This window comes from Pollicipes pollicipes, unplaced genomic scaffold, assembly GCF_011947565.3.
Source record: "Pollicipes pollicipes isolate AB1234 unplaced genomic scaffold, Ppol_2.1 Scaffold_7231;HRSCAF=8579_pilon_pilon_pilon, whole genome shotgun sequence".
NCBI lineage: Eukaryota > Metazoa > Arthropoda > Thecostraca > Pollicipedomorpha > Pollicipedidae > Pollicipes > Pollicipes pollicipes.
The window spans coordinates 43536268-43563655 of record NW_023597034.1 but is presented as its reverse complement, the minus strand read 5'-3'; the positions used below and the strand labels follow the sequence as shown (position 1 = coordinate 43563655).

Genomic DNA, 27388 nt, shown 5'->3' with positions numbered 1-27388 from the left:
CATCGCGGACAAAAGTATTCGCGCGAATTTCGACGCCGTCTGCGCCGACTGCTGTGCACTTCGGAGGCGCCTGTGACGTTTGGTTGGTGCTTGCCGTATGTGCTATGTGTGGACTTTGTAAATTCATAGGAATTACAATATTAGGAATGGAGAGAAGCAATCTGGAATGGTCCGACTTACATGCAATGTGTTTTGGACCTCACACCAAACGGCGACTTGACTTATGCTGTCGCTGTTCCAGCTCTCTGGACACGGTGTAGGCTAGGTGCATGCTTTCTCACTCGGACCCATGTCTTGCACTTTAGGAAATTGTTATGACGATGCATTGCTAGACAGTGTTTCAAAAGTATTGTGTTATTCACCATTTAATGTTTGATGTGGAGAAGTACGTGCTGGTATTTAACTGTTGAAATATGATTGACTAGTTAAGCCATCACCTTTAAAAGTAAGTGGCTTATTTCACTTTTCTGTCACCTTTTGGCAAGATATTTCATCAACTATATTGTAACTTGTCTGATGTGGTCAATTATTGCAGGTTTTAAAGCTTCAGCTACTTTGCCTTTTCTGGTCACTCCCTGCATGCAGCCATGTTTGTGAAAGTGAGGACCATGGATGGCAATGCCTCAGGAGTTGTGACAATATCCAAGCTCACTACAGTAGACCAGTTCAGGAAACTGGTGGAAGATGAGCTTGATGTTGCTCCAGAATGCCAGCGGCTCTTCTTTAGAGGCAAACAGGTATGAAGTGGGTGGGCTCTTTGACATATTCGCTGGTCTGTGCTTCAGGTGCTGTATATAAGCCCATTTCTCCACTCCAATTTTACTGAATTGTTTTCAGTATTATGCATGATGCAGTGTTCTATTGGTTTTTGTGTGGTGTATTAATATTGGGGTTGTGATTTATCAGAAAACATCCATCAGCTTCTCATGTGGTGTTTATTGAATACCACAAACATTCCCATTGGTAGGTACATGCTTACATGTGTGTGGTTTTACCAACCACCAGATATGAGACAAGCTTACTTACTGTTTTTTCTTTCAGATGGAAGATGGGCACACCATGTTTGAGTATGATGTCAATGTTAATGATGTCATACAGCTCATGGTTCGGCAGCCTCTCGCCCCTGTCAAAGCAGACAACCATAGGAAACAAGTGAACAACACCATAGATAAGGTTTGTTCCAAATTCTGCAATGCAGTGCCTTGTTAATGTCTTTCCTGTGAGCTGTACTCCACTACCAGATTGCCAGCCATCATGTATTGTAACTTTCCAAGTCCTTGCTCTGGCACAGGTAAGGATCAGCTGTTGGGACCGCCTAGGATCAGTGGTTGTGGTGTGAATAAAGATGCCTTTTCCATCTCTAGCCCAACTTATTCTTGTTGAAGAATGTCTCATAATGCTCCATTTTGTCAAGGATGCCACTCCCGCTGCTGACTGGCCTAATGCCTGTTGCAGGACAGTGCAGACAAAGGTGCATCCTCAGTGCCAGTGGAAGCATGTGGTGTCAATGGTGACGCAGCCCAGACTGTTGACTCTGACAAGGTATGCTGATCATTTGCAGGCACTTGGTCCCCATTAATCATCTAGGCTGTGGAGGCAGGCACACTGTTAATGTGCTCATCAGCATCCAAAAACATCCAAACACATTGATATCTGTTGTACATCATAAGTCTTCTATTAACCTGACTGTCCTCCTGTGTTGAACTCCCCCCCCCCCCCCCCCCTAAAGACATGTACTTGGGTGTGTGACTCTAGCAAATTCTCCTCATGTGTCATTTAAACAATTTCTTCTTGGCAGGCTGACAGTTGAAGAAAGCCTAGCAATGGTGCCACTTGCTACATAATATACATTAGATTTTGTCAGCTGAAAGGCATTCTGAGTGTATGTAACTATCCTCAAAAGGCACGTATTTTTAAATCTTCCATCTATATTTTCCTGTCCCATCGTTCGGTTCCGCAGGTCCGTGTCGCTTCCTTCGTCACGTGACCGCAGTGCCGATGTGCAGACCTCAGACCGTTTTTATCCGCCTCAGGCCTTTCTGATCCCGTCCTAAGTTCGCTCGTATCTTGTCCAAGTCTTTCTGACCCTGCCGCTTGTCGCCAGGCGGTGGACATGGACGACAACCGCGGCTGGGATCTCCTCTCCGCGGATGACTTTTACAAGGTCAGTCGCAGCACCGCACGGCACCACACAGACGGACCGGGGCTTGGTAGGCCCGGCCATAGCAGCACATTGTTGCGGGATAGATCAGACTTCACGGACCTGCCGGTGATCACACCGGTAGGTTCGTCAAGTTTGATCATCACACGGCGCCTTCCGTAGCGTGTGTGCGACCAGTAGCCCATTTCTGTGGCTTGGCAGGTCTGGCTGTAGTTTGTTGTCGTAGTCGTTGCATGGTGCAGCTGTCAGGGGTGTAGGCAGGAGACCGTGTGTCTGGTGTTTCCTTGGAGACCGTGCGGTTGGTGCTTCCTCGGAAACCGTGTGGTTGGTGTTTCCTCGGAGACCGTGTGGTTGGTGTTTTTCCCGGAGACTGTGTCTGGTGTTTCCTCAGAGATCGTGCGATTGGTGTTTCCTCGAAAACCTTGTGGTTGGTGTTTCCTCGGAGACCGTGTGTCTCGTGTTTCCTTGGAGACCGTGCGGTTGGTGTTCCCTCGGAGACCGTGTGGTTGGTGTTTCCGTGGAAGACTGTGCGGTTTGAATTTATGTTCGCTATTATTATGTGATGTTTGCGTGTGGACTGACAGGAAGTTTGCATAACTTAACTTGGCTGCGTGCTTTCTGTTCATGCATAGTCATGTGTCGTTGCGTCCCTGCGGCCCAAAGGCTGCTGTTGTTCTAGGTGTGGTGTCTGGTCCCTGTACCCCTCCGGTCAGATGGAGGATTGCTGTGGCCTCAGGTATGGTGCGTGGCTCTGGTGCACCCCGTGTGTCGTCTTCAGGTGGGAGACTGCTGCGACGCTCGCGACCCAGCCTCCGGCGGCTGGTTCGAAGCCACCGTCTGCGGCGTCCGGCGGAGGTCTGCTGAGAAGGGCGGCGTCTCCGGCGGCTCGCCAGAGCATCAGTACTCGGTCAAGTTCGAAGGGTGAGTCGTATGTGTTACATAAAAAGTAGGTTATGGGCGCCATATGACCAACGTAGTGGGTGCGCCCCAAAGCCCAAATCATCATCATCATTCGAAGGGTGAGCTCTCGTCACCCCCGGCGTGAGGAGAGAGGTAGTACTCACCGAAGAGCCACGCTTGCTCACGAATCCGTTTATCTCCTCCGTGAAACCTCACTGTCATTTCCGTCGTTCAGCTGAACATGCAGTATGACTGCCGACGTCGGGCCGCATTTCGATGAAGCCTTGCCGCGTAACCTGCCGGCCGGCTGCGCGGCGCCTGACGCCCCGTCCGCCGCCGCCAGGTACGAGGACGACCCGCCGCTCTGGCTGGCCGGCGGCGAGCTGCGTGAGCGGGCCACCGACACGCTGCCCTTCTCCGAGCTGACCGTCGGACAGCACGTGCTGGTCAACTACAACGTGGACGAGCCGGACGAGCGTGGCTTCTGGTTCGACGCGCTCGTCACGGGGCGCGAGGCGCGTGGCAGGCGGCGCCGGTAGGTGGCCGGGGGGTGGGCAAGGTTCAACAGTCTGGGTGGAATTGTAGGGGGTGGTGGTGACCATATGGCGCTGTGGGTGTGATGGGAGTGGGTAGCATGGGTAGCAAGCGGCGATGATGCGTACGCGGGCGTGAGCAGTGAAGGGAGGGCGCGGAGGGGTACGCGCGGAGATGGTTCAAGTTGACTGGTTTCGTGTTGTTGCCGTTGTGGCCGGCCCTGGGCACGCCGCATTGTCTTCATGCACCGCATATTCGGGCTGCTAAGCTAAAGGAACGCTGAACCGGAGAGGCGCCGTCTCCGAAAATGAATACTACCTCTCCGGTTAACGATCGCGATGAATCAGTGACCGAAATGCCTCCGATGTGTTGCAAGTGTCCGGCGCGCCGTTGCACCGGCCGGCTTCCCGTGACGTGTGTGGTGAACCAGTGGGCCTCCGCTGCGGTGTATCTATCCCGCTGACCGTCCGTGACCCGGCAAGCTGACAATGACGTGTGTGGTGAACCAGTGGGCCTCCGCTGCGGTGTCCCTATCCTGCTGACCGTCCGTGACCCGGCCGGCTGACAGTGACGTGTGTGGTGAACCAGTGGGCCTCCGCTGCGGTGTATCTATCCTGCTGACCGTCCGTGACCCGGCAAGCTGACAATGACGTGTGTGGTGAACCAGCGGGCCTCCGCTGCGGTGTCCCTATCCTGCTGGTCGTCCGTGACCCGGCAAGCTGACAATGACGTGTGTGGTGAACCAGCGGGCCTCCGCTGCGGTTGTTGTCCCTATCCGCTGGTCGTCCGTGACCCGGCAAGCTGACATGACGTGTGTGGTGAACCAGTGGGCCTCGTGCGGTTCTGTCCTACGCTGACGTCGTGACCGGCGGTGACAGTGACGTGTGTGGTGACCCAGTGGGCCTCCGCTGCGGTTGTACCTATCCCGCTGACCGTCCGTGACCCGGCCGGCTGACAGTGACGTGGTGGTGACCCAGTGGGCCTCCGCTGCGGTTGTACTATCCCGTGACCGTCCGTGACCCGGCAGGCTGACAGTGACGTGTGTGGTGACCCAGTGGGCCTCCGCTGCTGTTGTACCTATCCCGCTGACGTCCGTGACCCGGCAGGCTGACAGTGACGTGTGTGGTGACCCAGTGGGCCTCCGCTGCGGTGTCCCTATCCTGCTGACCGTCCGTGACCCGGCAGGCTGACAGTGACGGTGTACCTGGGCGCCGGCCGGGTGGCCGTCGAGGGCTGCCAGGTCAAGTTCGTCGACGAGGTCATGGCCCGCGGCCAGCAGCGCGCCAGAGTCGACCGGCTGGCGGCCGGCGACAGCCAGCCGGCGGCCGGCGTCACCACGCGTACGACGTTCGCTGGGGCGCCCGGAGCGCGTGCTTTAATGACGTCAGGGGCCCGGGGCTCGGTCAGACGTGGCGAAGATACGTGCCGTTTCTAGGCGGGCGCTCATTGGGCCTCTGGTGTGCCTACAACGTTGTCTTTGTCAAACCCTTTCGGTGGCTGTGTGCGTCTGTGTGCGTCCAGGTGCATACGTTGAGAATATTGATGCACTTTCAGGACGAGTATGTTTGACTGACTTCTCATCACCTTCTGTTTGGTTTTGGGTCGCCCTCAGAGACGAAACCAACCTTTGCGCCGATGCGCGCGCTCATGTGACCTCTGATTGCGCATGTGACTGACCGCGCGTATGACCCCTGACCGCGCATGTGACCTTTGATCGCGCCTGTGACCCCTGACGGCGCGTATGACCTCTGACCGCGCGTTCCGGGCCGCAGGCGAGGTGGGTCCCAGCTGCAAGATCTGCCGCGGCCGGCCGGAGCGCGACTGCCGGGTGTGTGGCTGCCACGTCTGCCACAAGAAGTCCGACCCCGACCGGCAGATCATGTGTGACGAGTGCGACATGCCCTACCACATCTCCTGCCTGACGCCGCCCCTGGAGGCCATCCCCGAGGAGGACGAGTGGTCAGTGCCCTGGGGCGCGGTCAGGGGGCCATGCTGTATCGCGGTGCAGCGTCAAATGCTGGTGGATGGATGAGGGGTCTTCGCTTCGCTTCGCTATGTGTTTCCCAGCCCGCCTGGACGTTCAGGTGTGTGGAGGCAGGGCTGTCCATGCTGAGTAAACGATCATGCGCGAGGGCGTGGGTGAAGCCCGTTGACATGTACTGGATTGCTCTGAAACGTTACGAGTCCAGCCGTCAGTTACGCACAGCGGTTTAGTCGGGGCAGCATCCGCTACCATCCGTTCCGTGCTGATGGCCCCGTCCGCCCATTGCCTCATCTAATCTCACGCCCCCCCCCCCCCCCCGCCCTGCCCAGGTACTGCCCCGAGTGCAAGACTGACACGAGCGAGGTCGTGCAGGCCGGCCAGCGCCTCAAGGCCAGCAAGCGCAAGGCGCGCATGGCATCGACTCTGAACAAGGCGACCAAGCGGGACTGGGGCAAGGGCATGGCGACGGCCGGCCGGCAGCGGCAGTGCACGATCGTGCCGACCAACCACCGCGGCCCCGTGCCGGGTGTGGAGGTGGGCATGCGCTGGCAGTACCGCATCCAGGCGAGCGAGGCGGGCGTGCATCGGCCACACGTGGCAGGCATTGCGGGCCGCGAGAAGGAGGGCGCCTTCAGCATCGTGCTGTCGGGCGGCTACGAGGATGACGTGGACAACGGCGACGAGTTCTACTACACGGGTATGTGCCCCGCGGGACGGGGTGGGGTCCTGTGTCGGAGGCCCGGCCGGCCTTCTGTGGGGCGATTGCCGCCTGTCGCCGTGCGGCGGCGTCAGTGTGGGGTGCTGTTTGGTGGGAACGGTGTCACGTGTCCCATGTCGGTAGTTGTGTCCCGTGCCTTGTGGCAGGACACGTATCCTCAGGGACGGCCTGGAGTTTGTGCAGGCTGGTACTTCTGCAGTCTATCGTTTCTACTCCAGACGTGACGGCGCGCGTGTGCTATCTTATATTAAACTGTTATGCAATTACTCAGATCTTAAAACCACAAAATCTTGTTGGACATGGTACCCATTGCTCTTGTGACAGTCCATGGGAGCGTTGTTTCGTCGCGCAGCTCCGAGCCATGGCTCGTTCTTTGGCGCCACAGCGCGCGCATTGGAAGGCTGACCGGTTCGCTGTGCGTTTGATGCTGTACCGACGAGGCGACGTGCCGCCGCCGGGAGGCGACGTGCCGCCGCCCGGGTGCCGCTTACCGTGTCCGCCCCCCCCCCCCCCCCCCCAGGCTCGGGCGGCCGCGACCTGTCCGGTAACAAGCGCACCGCCGGCCAGAGCTGTGACCAGGAGCTGACCAGGATGAACAGGTGTGGTGCTTGGTCCAAGTCCCGCCGAATGTGGCCGGACAGGCCTGCACCAGGCTATCTCACGCTGTTAATGGGCTCTGAATGCGCCGGAGGTAGTCTGGCGGCTATATTCTTTTTTAGCAGAACTTGTTTGCTTATTGTTGCTTCGCTCACATTTTTGTAAGCTGTAATGACCGACATATCCTTGCGGAAGCGTATTTTTTAGTCCCGGAATAATCATTTTTTGTCCTGGATTCAACGCAACTTTTATTCTTTAATGTGCCTCATTTAAATCATCGTCTTAGTCTCGCAAGGCACCTTGGAACAAGCACGTCCGGTTTCGGTACGTGCCGTGTCGTTTTGCCGCGGGATACCGTGCAGCCGCCACCGGGCCTCGATTTACTCACTTCGTCATAATGACAGGGCGCTGGCGCTCAACTGCAACGCCCGGATCAACGATAAAGAGGGCGCCACCGCCGAGGACTGGCGCGGCGGCAAGCCCGTGCGGGTCATCCGCTCCTACAAGCTGGGCAAACACTCCAAATACGCGCCCGACGAGGGGCTCAGGTACCAGGGACGGGGGCGGACGGTGGAAGGGACGGAAAGCCTCGGGTGTGGTCGACGAGTGTCTCAGATAGGGGGATGGACGCAGACATGCACATCTTGGCGGAGGCATCTTCACTGACACGAGGCGGGGGGAGGTCGCTGGGTGGATCTGGCCAACATCTCCTGTTTGCACGGCACGAATGCGGTAGAGCGCCAAGAGCATGTCGCGAGTGTCCGTCAGCAACGCGGTCGCCCTTCTTTTGGCGGCTGAGGCGTCAAGTCTCCTCTGCCGTCCATGTCTGTCCCCCTTGTACCGTCGCCTCAGGACTCCAGTGGTCCTGCAGTGGCCCTACCCTTCGTGTCCGCCCGAGAGCTTGACGCTCTGAGCTCGCTCAGCTGAGCGGCCATAGCTGCGACTAGCCGCGTCGCCGCGCGACCGCAGGTACGACGGTGTGTACAAGATCGTGCGCTACTGGCCGGAGAAGGGGCGCAGCGGCTTCCTGGTGTGGCGCTACCTGATGCGCCGCGACGACCCGGACCCGGCGCCCTGGACCAAGGCCGGCCGGCGCCGCGTCCTGGAGCTCGGCATCCAGGACATGGTGGTGAGCGGCGGCCGGCGCTCCAGCACCGACGACCAGGGCGGCGTGCTGAGATGAGAGTGGCTCTTGACGGGCTCGAGGGTCGCGTGCGGGGTACGCCTGGGACCGGGTGCCGGGCGCTGCTGGGCAAGGAACCGGAGGGATGGAGCTGAGACCGCGCGGAGATGCTGCCCGGAGGGTGTTCTCGTTTGAACGGGTCCGCATTTGTGTCGGTCGGTTTGTTGAGGCGGTGCGCCAACCGTCAGCGATGCCCCATCGAGGCTTGTATCGACGCTTCGTCCACTCCCCGTCGACGCTTCGTCACTGCCCGCTGCCTCTCCCTCACTCTGTGCGACACATGGCTGACCGGTGGCTGTCGGCTTGTCCGGCAGCGCGTGGAGGCGCCGGGCGACAAGCCGCCGGCGGAGACGGAGGGGGCCGATGAAGAGGGTGCCCCGCCCACCAAGCGGCCGCGACCGGCGGCCTACACGCCTGCGCCGGCCGTGGCCGCCCTGATGAAAGCGGACGCCGACAACGCGCAGCTCTGGGACGCGTGTCGGCGCTCGCTGGCCGACGGCAAGCTGGTGAGTGATACGGTCTGCTCTGGTGACAGACGCGGACAGCTCTGGTGACAGACACGGACGACTGGTGTGTGATACGGTCGGCTCTGGTTAGAGGCACTGACGGCTCTGTTGAGGGGCACGGTCTGCTCTGGTGACAGACGCGGACGGCTCTGGTGACAGACACGGACGACTGGTGAGTGATACGGTCGGCTCTGGTTAGAGGCACTGACGGCTCTGTTGAGGGGCACGGTCTGCTCTGGTGAGAGGCGCGGACGGCTCTGTTGAGGGGCACGGTCGGCTCTGGTGACAGACGCGGACGGCTCTGGTGACAGACACGGACGACTGGTGAGTGATACGGTCGGCTCTGGTTAGAGGCACTGAGGGCTCTGTTGAGGGGCACGGTCTGCTCTGGTGAGAGACGCGGACGGCTCTGGTGAGAGACACGGACGACTGGTGAGTGATACGGTCGGCTCTGGCCAGAGGCACGGACCTACTTGTACGTTTCTGCCTTTGCTCCGACTTATGCACCTCATGGCAAGTTTCATGCTAACCCGCCCGTGCCAGATGCAACAGATGCCAGTGAATATGTACGTAAGCAATCGCCCGCGTGGAAGTGCGTGTGCTATAATCACATTCTCTAATCGAGCTTTGAGGGACGTCGTCTCCGCCGCACCACAGCTGCAGTGCCCGCCGTTCGCCTCCGGCGAGTCGTGCCCTGTCACCTGGCCCGGGCCTCTGCCGTGAGCCCCTGAGGTCGATCTGACGCGGCGTCCGGCGTCTGTTGCAGAAGTTCCTGGCGAAGGTGACGGACACGTTCATGTGCATCTGCTGCCAGGAGCTGGTGTGTCCGCCGGTCACGCTGCCCTGTCACCACAATGTCTGCCTGGTGAGCCGGCGCCGCCGTCCTGTCTGTCTGGGCAGGCCGTGCCAGTCTGGGCTCTCCGTCTCCGAGCTGGCCGTCGAGGCTGCCCATCTCCGTCTGGGCTGTCCGTTTCTGTGTGAGCTGTCTGCTGGGCCTGCCCGTCTCTGTGTGAGCTGTCTGCCTTAGCTGCCCGTCTCCGTGTGAGCTGTCTGTCGTAACTGCTCGTTCTTGTGTGAACGGTCTGCCGTAACTGCCCGTCTCCGTGTGAGTTGTCTGCCGTAACTGCCCGTCTCTGTGTGAGCTGTCCCTGCCGTACTCGTCTGTCTCTGTGTGAGCTGTCTGCCGTAACTGCCCGTCTCTGTGTGAGTTGTCTCTGCCGTACCCGTCTGCCTCTGTGTAAGCCGTTTCTACCTGGCCTGCCCGTCTCTGCGTGAGCTGTCCGCATTGGCTGCCGTCTCTGTGTGAGCTGTTTGCAGTACCTGCCCATCTCTGTAAGAGCTGTCTACTGGGCCAGCCCTTGCCTTGTATAGGCTTTAGTTACATAGTCATGCATATGCTCTCGTATGCACATGTCATTTTAGTCACGGGTGCGTTTATTTCTCACGTTTCTGGTGCAGAGGTGACCAACAGCTCACTCACAGAGGTGGTCACGTGGTGCCCACTATTGTGTTACCGGCGTGAGGCAGACCAGGACAGTGTTACCGTTTAGACCGCTCCGTGTGCCGTCGTCGGCCGCGTCGGCCCCTGACGCGCCGCGTGTGCTCCCCAGCCGTGCGTGAAGCGCTCCTTCAAGGCGGAGGTGTTCTCGTGTCCCGCCTGCCGCCACGACCTGGGCAAGAAGTTCGCTCTCGTCTCCAACGTGACGCTGTTCGACGCGCTGAAGGCGCTCTTCCCGGGCTATCAGAAGGGCCGATGAGCCGGTGGGGAGCGGCTGTCTCCAGGGGCTGGTCTCGGCGGCTGGGCGGCTGGTGTCCGATGAGCCGGCGGGGAGTGGCCGCCTCCACGAGCTGGCCCCGGGAGCGGCCGTCTCCAGGGCTGGCCTCGGCAGCGGTCGTCTCCAGGGACTGCCTCGGCAGCTGGGCGGCTGCTAGCGCTGCCCCGGCTGCTCGGAATGGTGGCGGTGCGGCGGGCGCCAGCGGGGACTGCGTTCGGTTGTGCGTCTCGTAGCTTGTTCTCTGCGCGGCTAATTTCCAGACGACAGAAGCTGCAGGCACCGTTTGAATGACATCGCGAGTAAGTGGGTGTGAATTTATCGAATGAATTATAAATTTATTGGCACTAGCGGTGCCCTTGAATTTAGTTAGTGACTGTGCATGCTCACAACTGGTTCCATTAGTGGCTCAGGATCGGGACATTGACGTACGCTTTAGTTTAGCGGTTGGCTAGTTTTGTACGTGTTCCTGCAATGCCAGCTACACTCAAGTTGGCATTCATTGTGTATAATACATTGCACATATTTGATATATCTCCTTTTCTTGTTTGTGTGATGTGACTGATAAGTGATGAACGCGCCGTCGATTGAAAGAATGGAGTTTGTTTCAAGGGACCGTCCGCTTGGGCCGCCTATATTTGAACAGCTAGGCTCCGCGGAACTGTTTTGGGGTACGGATTGTTTGTCAGTGTGCTGACTTATTAAAAATATGTAGTGCTGTTGGCCCTGGAATGGAAGCACAAGCTAAGAAGGGCATCGGCTAGAGCTCCTGCCCTGAATCTGCCACTCAGTAGCTGAAGCATTATTCCAGTGCCACGGAGAATGTCACCTCTGGCATTCTTGCCTGACGGATGGCGGAGAGATGTCCTCCTTTCGATACATTTTTGCAACATGACCGTTAAGTGCTCAGTATGCCTAGACGGTACAGTACCTGTGGCGCAGCGCACTGGTATGACCCGTACGCGCATTTTAGTCGACCTGTGTTGATACTGCTCCCCAGAGGAAGCGAGCATTCGCCCCTTTGAGACCGCAGTGGAGGTGGATCCACCCGATAACTAGTGGGACAGGTGCAGGGTAGCCTCACCGGACGTCGCTTTTCACGGCAATTTTGGGTGCAATCTGACCCTGTCGCAAATGAAACGCGAGAGATCGGGCTGCGACTCACCTACGTGCCTGGTCCTCTATCCCACGTCGCGAATTTCTAGGAGTCCGTTTATACACATTTGCGCACGTGGTTAGCAATGAACACGTCACATTCCCCTCCCGCCATCAAGGGCAGCGAGCTGTCCAGCGTCCTCAGGACCCAGCAGACACCATTGTGATTGTACGGTCCGCCTCGAGCCGTAACAAGCAGCAGCTGGCGGGCTTGTTTCCGCCAAGCGCGTTTTTGTTTGTGTCAACATGAGTATTTTTGCCGGTGGGATATGTGTGGTCTGACCGTAAACACGACCCACAGTTCTTGGACAGGCGTCCGCTACAGCATGTGGTCCGAGAACGCGAGGCGGGTGAAACAGGGTCCGTGTGACTGGTGTGAGCCGATATCGGGTGTAAATGGCTGTGATGATCTGTAGGCGACATCTTAGCTCTGGCTGACAACTTTTCATTTTTTAGGCCCCCAAAAAATATGACAATATGGAAGAACCGAGTCATGAAAACATGGGTCGCGAAGAACATTTATATTTCTTTGAAAACCAATACAGTGTACCTTGCCATCTATCACGTACGTCACAAATGCAAATTTATCTGAATCGTCACCGTTTTGACCTGTCATAACATCAAAACGAAAGTAAATTGAGCATTCAACTTTGTGACTGAAATACGATATACGCTTCCGTTCTTCCATGGTTTCTCACTTGACTTTCGCCCCTTTCTAGACGTGGTCCTGATCTGTTTGCAGCGAATCAAGCGAGGTTGGCTTAGCGACTCACGTACATTTTGATCTGGGCATTTGTTTATGAAAATAACGGCCAACAGTGCATCCTATCGGCCTAAGCGCACCAGGCTGAACATAAATCCCGGAAGTTGATTCGCGCAACATGCCTACATTGCTGGAACACGCTTTCTGTCCTCTTGGGTCTGTACATACGAGTGCTGATCACATCAGCTGCCGTCGAGTTCACTGACTGCAGGAGCCTCTGGCCGGGCGATGCGGGAAAAGTGGAATTCTTAGCTCGGCGAAGACCAAACCGTCGGGTCAAGTTCAATCTTCTCAATATCGAACCCCGCGAAGGTCTGACCTCCGCAAGGGAGTCGTCAGCGCGACTACAGTTTGTCCGCTCGGCCGCTAGATGGCAGTGTCCGCCTAATGGGGTGGGCGGGTCACGCCGCGGCCGTGGACCGTGAGAAAGTCTGCGGCGGCCGCCGTCGCCAAATCGTCTGCGGGAGCAGTACCGGGAGCCGGGCCGCGGGCGCGAGGGACGAGCGGACGACGAACGCCTGACGCGCCGGTGGGTGTGCTGCGAGCCGCGGGCGGACGGGGTCTTCGGCGACTGCGCGGGACACGCCGACCGGCCGGACAAGACGGCACCGTCTTAGGAAGCAGATTTGCCGTGGTGTTGAAGGTGTTGACTGTCAGTGGAGCTCGGGCGGGCGGCAGGCTCGCGGCGTCCGCAGGCGGTAGCGGAGGACATCCGGTGTCGGGCAGTGGACGAGCGCGTCACTGTCGCCGGTGGCGTGGCCCGAGCGGCGGCGCCGGGAGCGCATACATTTTGGCGCTCTGCGTCTGAACTTGTAATGCTGTCCAAGCGCCTGTGACCTGCAACGATGCTCTTCCAACTATATTGGGTCGTGCTGCTCGCGGCGTGGGCGCTCCCCTGCTTGTCGCTGGAGGAGAACGGTGAGTACCCTGCCAGAGCGTTGCAGGCGACCTGTTGAGGGCCACGCACCCAGAATTCAAGCGGTACGGAATGGACCGTTGGGACATTCTCCTCGGCGTATTTTACGCGTTCCCGCGGTTGTCAACTTACCAAAGTCCAGTGCTGCTACGAGCAGCAACCAATCCACGACGGCGAACGAGTGCAGGTGTCGCTCCCGTGCTGACTGCAGCGCTGTCGCGAGTGGCCTGTGTTTGAGACCGCTTTGGCGTCGTTTCCGACTCCGACTCACAGCGCATTGGGTTGGTTTTTGCTCTGACTGCGAGCAGCATGGCCTAGTCGTGAGTCAGTTGACTCCGATACCAACGCAAGAATAAGCAGTTTTGGTTCTGGAATCGGCTCCGATGGAGTCGAAGCCGGCAACCAGTTGGCAATTGAAATGATCCACACGAACTTTAAAAAGCCCGCGTGGGTCCCAACTTTGATAATTTGACGAGGCATTCAGAACACCATTTGCCACACATGCGACAGCCTTCAGAATGAACATGTTTGTTGTTATTTCTTTCTATCTTGAGGTCGACCCATCTGGTTTCAGTCAATGCGACTTGATCAACCCGGAACGGACATACGTTGTCAGAGGAATCGATACCACTTCAGCCCTACGAGACAGTGAATGATTCTGGAGTTTGCGCTGACTTCAAACAGAGCCAGAGCATAGATAACGAGCAACGCTATACGGAAACAGTTATCTTTTGTTTCTGCATTGGGCGTATGCTAAGACTTATTACAAATTTCATGTGAGGCTGCTGAGGGAAAGGTATGCCAGCTTGTAAGCAATGCGAGCGCCGGCAATGCCAGTGCTGAGGAACAGCACAGACACCGGTGGATTTGTGGTGTGATGCGGCTACAGAAAAAAACAGTGCAAAAATGAAATCAATAAGTATTTTTCATGAATGACAACGACTTTGGAGATGTGTTTGCTTGATTCCGCTCGAGGAGAGTCGATCTCGAAGATAATTGTGACCGCTGTGAACCGGTTTTGAGGTCGAATCGAACTCGTGTATGGCCAAGATTGCTTATTCTTATTCCGAATCCGATTTAAATGTATTTTGTCAGGAAGGAGCATGCTGCAAATAGTTACACTGGTGCAAAGGCTCATTATATATGTACAACACGAGGCTATTATCGGGCATCCGTATGCAGCAGCAGAAAGGCGATCTGTTTTGCATACCAATTTGAAAATGCATGAGTGCATGAATGGCTATGTATTGGAGATTGAAGACTTGAATGGCGGAGAAACCGGCAAGTCCATAGTAACGCAACAAACTTTTCTGCCTCCCAAAGTACCTAATTTGAGCTTTTGACCACTCCGGGCGCATCCAGCCTTCCATATCCCCACACTTGAGCGGATAGATCACAGATTTCCATCTCACATGTCTCGTAAACACATACTAGTTGGGAAACTCAATTTGTGCACTGGAAAGTCAGCGATGTAATTTACACCTTAGAGTTTGTGGTCAAATTACTTTTGAATTGGGCATATTCAAGGTGGAATCGAATCAGTTACGATTACGTGGCAAACCACGGGAACCGATTCCGAATGGGATTCAGCCAAGCAGCCAATGGAGCCAACGGATTCAAGTCAAAACTAAATGGATTCCGAAGTAAGATTCGATTCCACCGATCTAAGCTCAAGTCTGTTTTGGAGAAGCAGGACCGCCTACACACTCAGTGCAATGCCTGTTGCTTTACTTACGGCGAAGGAGGCGTTTGCGAGCTCTGTGGGCTGGCCAAAAGGAGGCCGCCGACCCCAGAGGTTGCAGCGTAAGGAGGCCGGGGCGCCACGGCTCCCACCGGGTCAGCGCGTGCGGGCCGCGGTCGGCAGCGGCGGCCCCGATCGGCGCCTGGGACCTCCTGTCGCCGCCGCCTCCTGCGGCGCCTGATCGGCCTCTGCGTCCGCTCACCGGAGCTCTGCCGGAAACCGTGACCCAGCCCGCGGCACTGGGGGTGCTGACGTGTCCTGTTGAACTGGGCGGCGACAAGAGCCGGGTAAAGCGTGGAGGCACACACTGGGGGTGCTGACGTGTCCTGTTGAACTGGGCGGCGACAAGAGCCGGGCAGAGCTTGGATGCACACACCCAAGCAAACTCATGGTCCAATGTGTTGCCTTTTCACAGAATGTAGATGCTGCTCGATTGTCTTGCCTTAGAAAGGCGTTGTCCGCCAGTTGTGTTTTAGAAGTCGCGTGAGGTGAGTGGGCATCTGACACTTCCGTCTCTGAGAACAGTCGGTATTTCCCCTGAAGGGGATGATTGTTAATTCAGGTGTATCTCCTTTTCAAGGGATACACCTGAATCTCAGTCTTTCACAAAAAACAAACCGCAGTCTTTCATAATCGGCGGTTCAATCTACGCCGTGTGCACCAGTGATTCCAACTCCCGCGCGGGCGATCAGCGCAGTCTCCTCGCGCTGGGTGTGCCGGGGGTGGGTGGACTCCCACGCTCCCTCTGTCGAGCGCTGGCTGGGCCGCTCCCGTCCCCTGTCGTGGCCTGGCCCGGTCGGTCGCCTCCCGTTGACATGACCACCCGGTCTAATACGTCCCAATTAGGGGGCTGTTTTTGTGAGTGTCGCGGCCGAGTCTGCGTCGCCGCCCCCCAGCGCCGGTGTCGGGTGTCACCCCTCCCTGCCGTGACCTTGGCGGGTGGTGCGGGCGCGATCCGGTTGGGAGGCGTGGGGCGTTCGCTGGAGTAGTACGGGGAGTGACTAGAACTGGGACGCTTATTGGGCGCATCCAACATGTGTAGCGTCAATCATGTATGCGCTTTGTGTTACTGGCGGCGACAAATCAATCAGATCTGTGCACAGGTTCTTGTAAACAGCGTTCGCATATAAACATCCCGCGATTTTGGAGATATATTTTGGAAACACACGACGAGTGGTACCCACGGCCGCTGGTTGAGACCAGAAGGCTCTCCAGCCAGAAGTGGCTGCTGCCATTGTCGGCAGAATGCGGCGGGTGACAGGGCCGCGGTCCCTGCCGACCCGGCCGCCGAGCGACGCTCGTGTTCGGCCTTTGTCAGCGCTCTCGGCTCTCACAGAGGCAAACGGCTCTGAGCGCGCCGCGACACCGCGTCGTTCGGCACTCGGGACCCTTCCATACAGGTGTGCTGAATGGCGTTTATGAAGGGCGTTGTGAGAGGCAGCGCCGCCTGGCCAACAGAGGCGCCTGGGGTGCGGTGGCGGCTGCTGAATGGGGCCCAGCGTGCCCGTCCAGCTCCCGCCGCATACCTGGTCCCTCACGGCCAGCGGCCAGCCTGCGAAACACGCCAACAGCTGCCCGGATCCCACACGTGGCGTCGAGACTGAGTGACCGAGGAGATGACCGAGGCCTGGGGACCGAGCAGATGATCAAAACCCAGCTGACCGGGACGGAGTGACCGAGACCGAGATGACCGAGACCTAGTGACAGATCAGATGGCCGAGCAGATGACCGAGACCTAGTGACCGAGCAGATGACCGAAACCCAGTGACCGAGCAGATGACCGAGCAGATGACCGAGTAGATGGCCGAGACCTGGTAGCATCGTAGATGGCCGAGCAGACGCCGTACCCAGGCGGCGCGCTGTGCACGGGCACGGCGCTGTCACTGGAACGGATCTGTCGGCGCGCAAGACGGCTTGCCAGTGAATCGCGTTACCAGGCCGGTATCTGGTGGTGGGCATCGTCACACAATGGTGCTGCATTCCATCACACGGCTCCGTTCGCCACGTTTGGGTCTATGGAGACCGGGCGTCGGGCTGAACCGAGCCAGCACGGACTCCGACGGATGAAAACTGGACTGCCGGCGAATGGTTTCTAGTTGTTGCTACCGTTAAACATTCGTACTACCGAATAAGAGAAACACCGCGAATCGGCTCATCACGCGCTAAACGCACGCCAAGCCTCAGGCAGCACAGTGCGAGCTGTGCAATATGGTGCAGGGGGTGGTGTAGTGGTTAAGCTGCGTGACGGGGAGACCAGAGGCACGGAGTTCAATTACCCGCGATCCTCAGCCAGGGTGTGAGGCAGATGACGCCACCTAGCCTCAGCAGCCGAGTGCGTCGTAAAGCACCTGTTACGACGAACTGCGCAATATGGCGACGGAGTTTTGCATGTGTATGGCGCATTTGTGTTCGCAATTGCGGTGCAACAATTCCATTCAGTCCTCCTTCCGCACGGTAGTGGTCCCTATCCGCTCGACGGTGAACTGCCCTTCGGACAGGGGCTTCTGTCTGCCAGCTCCTTTCCACCCGTCGGTGAACTGGCCTTCGGACGCTAGGCTCCTGTCTGACGGTACACCCCAGTCCGTCTGACGGCGGCCCCCCTCTATGTAACTATGTGCCAGTGGGCCTCGATCCCTCTGATGGCTTACGCCTGACTGTCGAATGCTAATGTGTCCGGCTGACAGTGGGTCATTGGCCATCTAACGGTTCAATCATCCGTCAAAAAAGCGGATCCCCGTCCGCCTGACGATGGACTCCTATCCGTCTGACGATAGACTTCTTCTGTCCGCCTGACAGTGGAGTTATGTCTGTCTGACAGTGCAGCTCTGTCCGTCCGACGATGGACTCCTGTCTGCCGGTTGGTGGACTCGTGTCCGTGTGACGGTGGACACCTGCTGACCTGAGTTGGAGTTCTGCCAACGGTGGATACCTGTCTGCCTGTTGGTGGATCTCTGTCCGTGGAATGGTGGGCGGCTGTATCAGCCTCTTCGACAGTGGACACCGGACCGTCAAACGCTGGACTCTTGTCCGTGGAATGCTGGGCAACTGTTCCTCTGACTGCGCACTCCAGCCGTCCGGCAACTGATAGCAGCCTCTTCAACAGTGGACGCCGGACCGTCAGCCGCTGGACTCTTGTCCGTGTGACGGTGGCCCTGTCCGTCTGCTGGCAGGCGCCAGACGGCTGGCTCGGCCCTCGCCGGCCTAGCCTGGCCCCACGCCCGCAGCCTCAGGCTCGCAAATGACAGGAAGTGGACGGGCGCCCGTGGGAACCGTGGGCACCTCTCCCCTCCCCTCGCCAGCGCAGCAGAGTGTAGCAGACGGGGTCGGGAGGACGCCAACAGCTGACAATGGCGGCTTCCGAGACAGGTGCTGCTGTACCTAACTGATCCTGCGCAGAATTATAGGCCTTGGCTCGAACGTCTTGGATTCATGCTCGCGGTAATCATAAGAAAGAGACATTTGTAAGACCATTGATGTTTTACTTAATAGGCGGCATGGTCCCTCTTGCACTTACCGAGCATTTTGTTGCCTCTTCGAACAGGCACGATCATTGTTTGTGTTATCCGCGCCTTAATGAATTTGAAATTAACTCGTGTATTCAGATCTTGAGCTCAATACAAATAGCTGCAAACACGCCACGAATTGGTCACCCAGATATATACATCGCTGGTGTAGCTTTACTGCATGCGATCAGTTGGGGCAACCATCCTCGGGTCAGAGCTATCTCACCGGACGGAGATGGTGCTTCTTATTAAAATCAACTCCATGGAATTCAGCACATGACATGCACATGTTTGAAGCAAAAACGAACAAACCATGCCAACCAAATCAAACCAACCCTGCTAGGTTATGCACGCAATAATATGAATGCACAATGCACGTAGAACCAACGTACATCAAGCGTTATTCGCCACCCTATCATGGAAACTGCATCCGCATATTTTTGTCGGCGGAATAAATGGGAGACATTAAACCTACATTTGATCTTTCGAGTTCTGCAGGGTGACGGGCTCGACATGTCAGGTGGGCTATGACGCTGCCTCCACAGACCATTCGGGCATTGGCGCAGCCTCCACAGACCAGTCTGGTCGTAGCACGGCCTCCACAGGCCAGTCTGGTTACGACACGGCCCCCACAGACCAGTCGGGTTAAGACTCGACCTCGGCAGACCAGGCGGTAAGACGCCCTTGACGCGGCCAGGGTCGGGCGGCGCTCGCGTGGTTGGAGGGCCGCGCTCGCAGTAAGTGGCTGGGAACAGGGACCACCGCCGCCCGCAGCTGCGTGATGGCCCGCGTCCTGTTCGACAGAGCGCCGGACTCCTGAGGGCACAGAGGGGGGGGGGGGGGGGGCGCACGAGGGAGGCACGCATCAGGCGGGCGTGGCGCGCACCCGGCAGAGCTGCACACCCGAGGAAATGTGCGCACCAGACGAAGGCAGATACTGAGGGAGGACAATACTTTTTAAGGCAGGTAGGGGGGGGGGGGGGGGTAGTGGTGGCTGTGCAATGGGCACGCAAGATGGACGTGCAGGCCTATTGCATGCATGGTTCATATGGGAAATTGAAATGTCTGATAGCGTCAGGACCTGGAAGCACGCGTCAGACGCAAGCTCCCCAGCACACGGCTTCGAATAAATCCTTTCCGTAACGCACATCTTGCGCAGTGTTAGATACACAGCTTTCTACAAAAAAGTCGAGACATGGAGCTCCATGCGAGGAAGTCCAAGTGTGCAGCTCTATGTGAAGAGTTTCAAATGCTCGGTGTCGGGCACGTGGCTTCAGATGTACTGTTTCACAAAGATGTACTAATCTGCGAGGCGTAGGGCGGCCTGCTCGCCCCAGCCTCGGTTGGTTTGCGCCAAGAACCAAACGAAGAGGGACGGGCTAAAACTTTCAGTATCTTCAGCATCGGAACGACAACGTGCTTGTCTTTGACCTACCCTTGACCTACCCTGTGATGACGTCAGCGACCCCGAGTCAACCAAATATGTTGCGTTTCTACGAAATGATGCGTTTGCGTCATGCCAATGCGTTCCCCGTTGGAATTCCGATCGCCGTTTGCATCAGTATAGCCGACTGCTGTGTTGTGGAGATACCGATCCGAACTGAGAGAGTTCGAGGCTCCCATATCGAGGCCAATATTTCGATTTTCTGCGACGCTTGAACATCCGGAAGCGTACCTGGCCACTGTGGTCTTTTCACGTTCCACAAAAAGGGCTGCGCAGAGTACGCTGTCACGCAACCCTCTAAAAATGAGGGTACTGGTTGTGGACGAAAAGGTAGTGTGGTCGTGTGTGGGAAAATACCCTAGACTTCCCAGCTAAGATGGGCGGTTGGATAGTCAGTTGTAGATAAGATACAAGCATGGCAAAGCCGCCACGAAAACGTGAATGGTTGAGACAAAAGCTCGAGATAAACTTGCGCATTACACAGCTTGGGCCAGCTCTTAGTGTCAACAGCTTGACAGAGAGCGGAAGATTAACCGATCTGTCATACGTATTATCCCAGGATTTGGGCTCACTTATTTATCTGCACCTCATTTGTCTCCGCGCTCCGGTGCCTTGAGCGACAGGTGACAGGTTGGTACGTTTGTCGTCGTGTGCTGGACAGTGGTCGTCACCATATTCTCCCTCTCTATGAGAACAAAATGGTGATAGGAAATGCTGATTGCGCACATCCATATCGGGCGTCACCGATCGGAGGAGCCCATGGGGTGCACGGACTGGGGCTGTGTTTGGGGTCTGTGAGAATGGTCGGGCGTGCCTTCGTTCACACGTATGTTTACCTGCGTCTGAGCGTCATTTCGTTGGAAACAGCCTTCGCCAGTGCATGCGCTCTACGCCTTAACCTTCCCACGCATGATCAGTAGAATATCCGAGACAATCACACCATCCGGCGTGTTTCCAGACCTCTTCGTCGGGACGTTGTTGCTGCCTTACACTTAGCGTTCTCCGGACAAAACGACAAATTACGGGGGCAGTCGGCCCTGCGTCCAACAAAGTTGACGACCGTTAAATATCTTATGAGAGGCCTCGGAGGTAATGAGCCGATTGCCATTTACAAACCTCATCACATTTTGGTCAGCAACCACATGTGTGACGATTAACGCGATCATCGTTTGCGCTGCACTTTGTATAGTGGGTTTATCCGCGCTGATCTAGTTGGCACGTACTCCGTCCAGAAATGCTATGGAGTGCATGCGCCGACCTGTGCTTCGCATATCAAAGAGTGTCTGTTCTGACATCCGGCTTGTTCGCAACTCAGGCGTTTCTTGAGTGTCTTGAAGTGACTGCGTCGAGGATCCTTCGTGACACTTCTTCAACGATCCTCGTGGACCAGTGACAGACCAGCGACCAGTGACAGACAGACAGACCAGTGACAGGTACCCGTCGTCGACGCATGAATTACAATAATAAGATTATGAAGAATATCAACCAACCATTTGAACAAAGCTGAACAATTCGTGGTAGCCGACGCAATGCTTGGGGAGGCTTCACTTCTGTCACATCTGAGGGAGCGATGATCGCTGCGGCAGCAGCCGCAGCCCTGTGAGGCTTCACTGGCGGTGCTCGGAGGCCCTCGCGGTAACCGGATCCGGGCCGATGCGATCCCCCGCTGGGGTGCCGCTCTGCTTACACCGGCGGGGACGGGAGTCGACCGCGCGCTGCAGGCGCTAGGCTCCATGCCACCTGCAGGGAGGCCTGCCACTGGTGGGACTGGCTGGGGTTCCAAGCCGTCTGCCGTCTATATCAACCAACCCGAGCAACACTGAAAGAGAAGTCTAGTGATCGCAACAGCAAGCTACAGAAAGTTTTTTCGTCGACAGTCCGTATTTCAAGATTTGAGCGCCAGCGATAGTTTCACAACATGTCATAACCTAGCCCGTGAAACATGCGCGGAGGAAATTCACGACGCAGTCTGATGTTCCAGTATTCATTTACTTATAAACTCGAAATGGCACACTGGCCGTACGCAAGAGGTACGATGTTGACGTTTTGGGCTATTGCGAGTGGGGAACGCTGACCCAGTATCGACAGCACTGTGTCCTGTTAGGTGGTGTGACGTCATCATCGCTTGTTGGCAAGTTGATTCCCACTCGGCACACGTTTATGACCAGTTCTCGACAGGAAGAGTCAACAGAGCGCGGCATTGCAACCATTCAACACAATCGCGAAGCTTCAATGCATTGAAGACCCGCAGCTGATCAAAACGTCGTTCGCATTGTTGACTTAATGCGTCTTTCAAATTGAGGTCAGTCGAGTTCATAGTTGTCTTGTTAGTAGGGTCTACTTGGAGCTGACTAACAATAACAACTGGTATAGATACTTAGGTATGTCGCTGACTCACACATGACTTCTTTCTGACTCAGGAATGCTCGAAATACATACCCACCCAAACATCACGTGCTTCGCTGACTCACAGGGCTTTTTTTCCTCGTACTTTGCTGCTTCCATGCGGACGCTTGTCGTGCTCGTACTTAGTACTTGGTTTATTCAGAGCGTGTACTTCCTTGGTGCGGGGTTGTTGCTCGGCTGACTGTAGCCTGGTGCTCGGCTGACTGTAGCCTGATGCTCTGCTGACTCGGAGCTAATAGGTCGATCGACTCAGGGCCGGAATATTGCTGACTCAGAGCTGGTACTCGGTTGGCTGGGGTTGACTCTCCCGAGCGGCGAGGAGGTGCCCGGCTGTGAAATTGCCCTGTTCCGCGGCCTGCCTCTCGTGGGAGACGGGGCGAGATCAAGGCTGGCCGATGATGGCCCTCTGTTCAGGCAGCCTCGACAAAGACCGCCACGTGCGCGGGGCACGGCTCAGCAGCCCAGGCGTCATGACACCTTGCTGCACGGCGCATTTCGCTGCACTCCGCGTGGGACCCGGGAAGGGAGTTCTATGCAAATACGTTCTACCGGAGAACGGCCGATCAGTGACTGTCTGAAAATTGGTTGCAGTGCGCACGGTTTTTTAGAGGCAAATAACAAATATCCACGGCAAAGTATCCGGACGAGGGTGATGTACAATACACTAGAAGGTGCGCCACCGGCCTCAACAATTACGGGCCCGTTGTATCCCAGTTGTCCCAGTTGCCAGACGACTGCAGCATCTTTCCGGCAACTGATAACCCTCGTGTGTCTGGGGTCCACAAGCAAAGCACAGTTTTGGCTCGACTGGTCAGATCACTCGGTGTACGTCGCATCCGTCGGAGTGCGTCTTCAGGCATCAATGCCAATTCTCCTGAGGGCAGCGACCCTGTTCTCGCTTCTCCGACTATCTCGTCCCTATTTGGCGTCCCCTGCTATGTGCGGACCCGACTATGCTATCGGTATCATTATCGGTGCAGGTCTCGGCTCTTGTCGGTGTGCTGTGAGGCCCGCCGGCGGCGAACCTGTCGGCGACGGCCGCCGCGGCCACGGCGCTCGCTCTGCCGGCGCTGTGGCGCACGCTCGCCCCCTCCCCTCCTGCGCCAGCGCGGTTTCCGGTCGACCGACCGAGTGTGACTGCACCAAGGCCCCGGACCAGGTGACCGGTCAGCCAGTGGTCTGGACGGCTCGAGCGGGTCAGGGTCGGGGAGGAGCCGAGCGGCCCGGTCATGGCAGGTCAGCCAGTGGTCTGGACGGCTCGAGCGGGCCAGGGTCGGGGAGGCGCCGAGCGGTCCGGTCGTGGCAGGTCAGCCAGCGGTCTGGACGGCTCAAGCGGGACAGGGTCGGGGAGGCACTGAGCGGCCTGGCCGTGACGGGCCGGTGACCAGGCGGGCCGTGGGGACCTCCTCCGGCCACGAGCCGAACACTAGAAGGTCTGAGGTCGGCAGCGGTGCCTGTGGCAGGCGGTGGAGCTGATGCTGGTCGAGGGAGGCTCGGGAGCTCGCGAACAGACCAACCGAGGCTTGTGGCAGCGGTGGGCGGATCGCTCACTCCATTTGGCACGGATGGTGCTGATGGGAGATTGGAACAGGTTGGCTCTCTGCCTTGGTCGGTCTTTCCACTGGGCAGGTGAAAACTCCCACAACCCGTTCGAATTATTTTTTGATCGTGGGACAGGGCGTCAGGCTGGGTTTCTGTGAGTTGACGGTCACGCTGAGCCGGGACGCTGACGTTTGGTCGCCAAGACCTCCGACAGGTGGCGGCCTTCGGCAGGGTAGGCCAATGCCACGCCGCGGTGAGCCGGCCTGGAGCAGAATCGACCTCGTCCGACTCGGGCCGGTCCATTGCCGGTGAAGTGGTCGCCTGTCCTTATGCCTGCACTGCAAAATGCATTACCTCTCCACGTTTGCACGGCGTCGACGGTTTGCCTTTCCCTCCCCGACAGCCATGCGGTGTGTGCCGCCTGCCGCGCTGGGCCTGGCGGGGCCTGATCGGTGCTCGCTCCACGCGCTGCCTCTGCGTTCCAAGACGAGGCTCGTTACATGCGGGCTGTTGTTTGTTTGCAGCTGCTGGCGTGTATGGGGCGCGTGCACGGACCCTCGGTGCTGCACGGCACGCTGTGCACGGAACTGTGACCGCTGAGGATCGCGGCTTTGTTGACACAAACTGGTCCTTTTGGCGGTTTCCGGTCCGTTACGCCGCGATCCTCAGTCGGACTGGTATTTTGTTCGTTGTTTCTGTTTTTGTAGTGAATGTAATAGCGGTTAAGTACTTTGTGTACGCAATCTGCATAACTTTCACTGCATTGAGACTTGTGGGCCATGGACTGCGCTTCTTCTTGTGTTTGATGGACCGGATTATTTTCACTGCGTTTCTGCCCGCCCGTCATGTCTTATTACATATATACATACATACATACACGCACACACACACACTTTGACATTTCGAATTGTACAATAGTGGAGGTTCGGGCAGCATTGAGCAGCCTAACAATAACAGCGAAAAGCTTGTAATTTTAAAGCTCATGGTGTTACAAACCCTTCCCTTCCTCACCTTCCTATTGTATAGCTGCGTGTTACCGGCTCATTTAAAACAAGGCGTCAGCTATTCTGATCTTTACCTGACGTCTGTTGTACGTCTATTTGCAGGCCACAATTTTTCAAACAACTTAAACGTTGCTTGTGGTACACTACGTGCCCGTGAGATCACGCCGTGTCTATTTTTGCCTTCCTTGAAACCGGTCCACTGATTTCATCAATTCCAGTCGTTAGTTCCGGACACCTGTCTGCGTGTTAGCCTCTCCCGTGCAAACCAGGCATGACGTGTCCGGTACCGTCGCCGTGACCCTGCGACTGTTCCCGCGACCCTGTAGGTCAGATGTCGGGCACCACCGAAGTCTGCCTGGTACCACCCGGTGAACGTGATTTTTAACGAGAACGGTCGTAATGTAACGTACCGTTGTGCCTTTGCTTGGTAGTGCAGGCATTGACAACGGCATTATGAGATGGGTCCTCCAGGACAAAGATCCCGCACATCGCTCCGTTTGTGGGTGAAAACTGAACACTTTCGTGTGCATATCAGATGTCATTTGATTTCTTCTTTAAGTACCCACGTAAATAAGGTGCGGGTCGTACACTTTCAGCTGTTGATGAGGATGGCCTTCCAGTCTAACTGCTACACACAACACTGTTCTAAGCATCCTGCAATCTACATCGGTCCGTTGCATCGAATAAACGAGCACACCGAATCCTCGGGATTCGTGAGCGCCTCGTCTGTTTCCAGCGTCCACCCATGACCATGGACTAGCGGCTTTCTGAGGCCAAGATGGCGTGTGACGCTCCCCTCCCCTCCTACACTTCCACCCCATGGCGTCTCGACGGGCCCATCAACAGAAAGATGACTGGAGAGGGACGTTTTCACATTAGCTGCGGACCCCTTTGCCGCATGGCTGAGCACGGGCCACCTGCCTCTGCGGAGGGCGGTAGCTAGCGCCACCTATGCATCGAGCTGGAGCAGAATACCGCACCCGCCATCTAGCGTGTGAAGTCAGTACTATACGTTCGAACAACGGATACATGGTGATGGATGTAGCCGACAATGGCTCTGATAAGTACCGCGGTACCGGCGTTACACTCCCACTGGTACTGCGGCGCCTTCATTCTTTCCAGCAGTGGGTAGGAAATGTTGTTGCCATCACATGGCTGAGAATGATGCGATACTGGACGGTAACTAATGATGTGTGATGCGATGGACTTAAAGATCCCCGCCTGGCAGACGTTGTTCTCACTTTCCCCAGCGGGGGGAGGGGGTGGGGGAGGGGCTCCGGGAAGATATTCTCAGGGGGCGGAGGTGAGGCGCTAAAGCCACGTGCCTCTTGCCTTATCATTTTTTTCATTTGCGTGTATTGATGTGAATGAAAAATTAAAGGTCGACAACCAAAGAATCGGTGCAGATACACAGGAATAATTATGTTGAAAACAACATGCAGTGTTTAAACACCATTCTTGTTTTGGTGCGCTGTAATCGGTTTTCGGTGATGACTTCTGAGTTGTATTACGTTCACTGAGATACCTTGAATGCGCTCCTGGGTGCCAAATAGCTTTGCATAGCTTGTGAAGCTTTGTTAAGCTATGCATGGCGTAGCTTGTAACCTTTGTTCTTCTTGCGGTTATGGTTTTCAAACACAGACCCACGCAAGTCCGGGCCACATTCACCACCAGAGAAGTAACCATCTATGCATCACCCCTATGTCTGACATTCAGCTGCTTCCTCCTGAAAGAAACATGGTTTTATTGTGAACGTCGAACAGTTGAGGATGTTACCATCTATCTGGAAAAGAGGTATCGTGGATGTCAGTGGGTGGTGCTCGCGCGTTCTGTTGTAGTGCGCTGCAACGAAGGAGAAATAGTGATCGTTCATTGTCATTTTTTCGCCTCATGTACCGTGGCATGCCTTTGAAAAATGCACTTACATTATATGCGTGTAACAGCGCAGCATTGGTTTATGTTTTCTATGTGCACAATGTACCAGCTGCCACATAACGTGTTTCGTCCTCAGCGACGAGTGTAGCCATTTGGAGAACGAAGTCAGTGCAGCATCAGATAAGTGTAGGTGCTATGTTCAAGCAATAGTGCTGTTAGCCAGAAAACGCATTTGGAGCAACGCCGTTCGCTCTACCCGGCACTGGCCTCCGAATTTCTGTACCAGGGCCTGAGTGTGATTTTTTTTTGGGGGGGGGGGGGAAACGCGACGCGCATCGTCGCTCACCATCTTATGGAGCGCCAGCGCCTGCAACGGCCAAATAGTGTTCAGTGGCCGTGGCGCAAACCGGGTCTCGAACTCACGTGGTAGCCGAAGGCGCAAACCGCTCGTCATCACGCCCGGTGGGAGTTTTAAGTTAATGTTACAGGCACGTCACTGCACGCAGTCTTTAGAGTCGTTGATCTGGTGCTTAATGTCCACAGCCTGCTTGGAAAACTAAAAAGAAGCTAGACGACCATATCTAAGCGTAAGCATGCCCCTACCATGTCTCTTGAGTAAGTATGCAGAGCAAAAGAAGTGTCTCAAAAGCCGCTACGCCATGTTATGAATGAGGTGATGCATTA

The 27388-nt window shown here is 56.5% G+C and overlaps 2 protein-coding genes across 2 annotated transcripts in view; both read left to right on the top strand.

The window, feature by feature from the left end:
* Positions 1 to 48: 48 nt before the first annotated feature.
* LOC119110161 (E3 ubiquitin-protein ligase UHRF1) lies at positions 49 to 10340 on the top strand. Its single transcript, XM_037233896.1, has 16 exons — positions 49 to 82; positions 536 to 737; positions 1042 to 1173; positions 1456 to 1542; positions 2105 to 2164; positions 2940 to 3082; positions 3405 to 3596; positions 4781 to 4935; positions 5368 to 5554; positions 5909 to 6276; positions 6818 to 6896; positions 7299 to 7442; positions 7864 to 8023; positions 8392 to 8583; positions 9350 to 9448; positions 10194 to 10340. Exons 2-16 carry the CDS (start codon positions 588 to 590, stop codon positions 10338 to 10340), a joined length of 2295 nt encoding a protein of 764 aa, XP_037089791.1. The 5' UTR covers positions 49 to 82; positions 536 to 587.
* A 2443-nt stretch (positions 10341 to 12783) lies between these two features.
* The window catches only part of LOC119110160 (epidermal growth factor receptor), a 55433-nt gene continuing 40828 nt past the window's right edge, over positions 12784 to 27388 (top strand). The window contains exon 1 of the mRNA XM_037233895.1: positions 12784 to 13191. Within this exon, the coding sequence (XP_037089790.1) occupies positions 13119 to 13191 (73 nt within the window). The 5' untranslated portion in view covers positions 12784 to 13118. The remainder of the gene's footprint in view (positions 13192 to 27388) is intronic.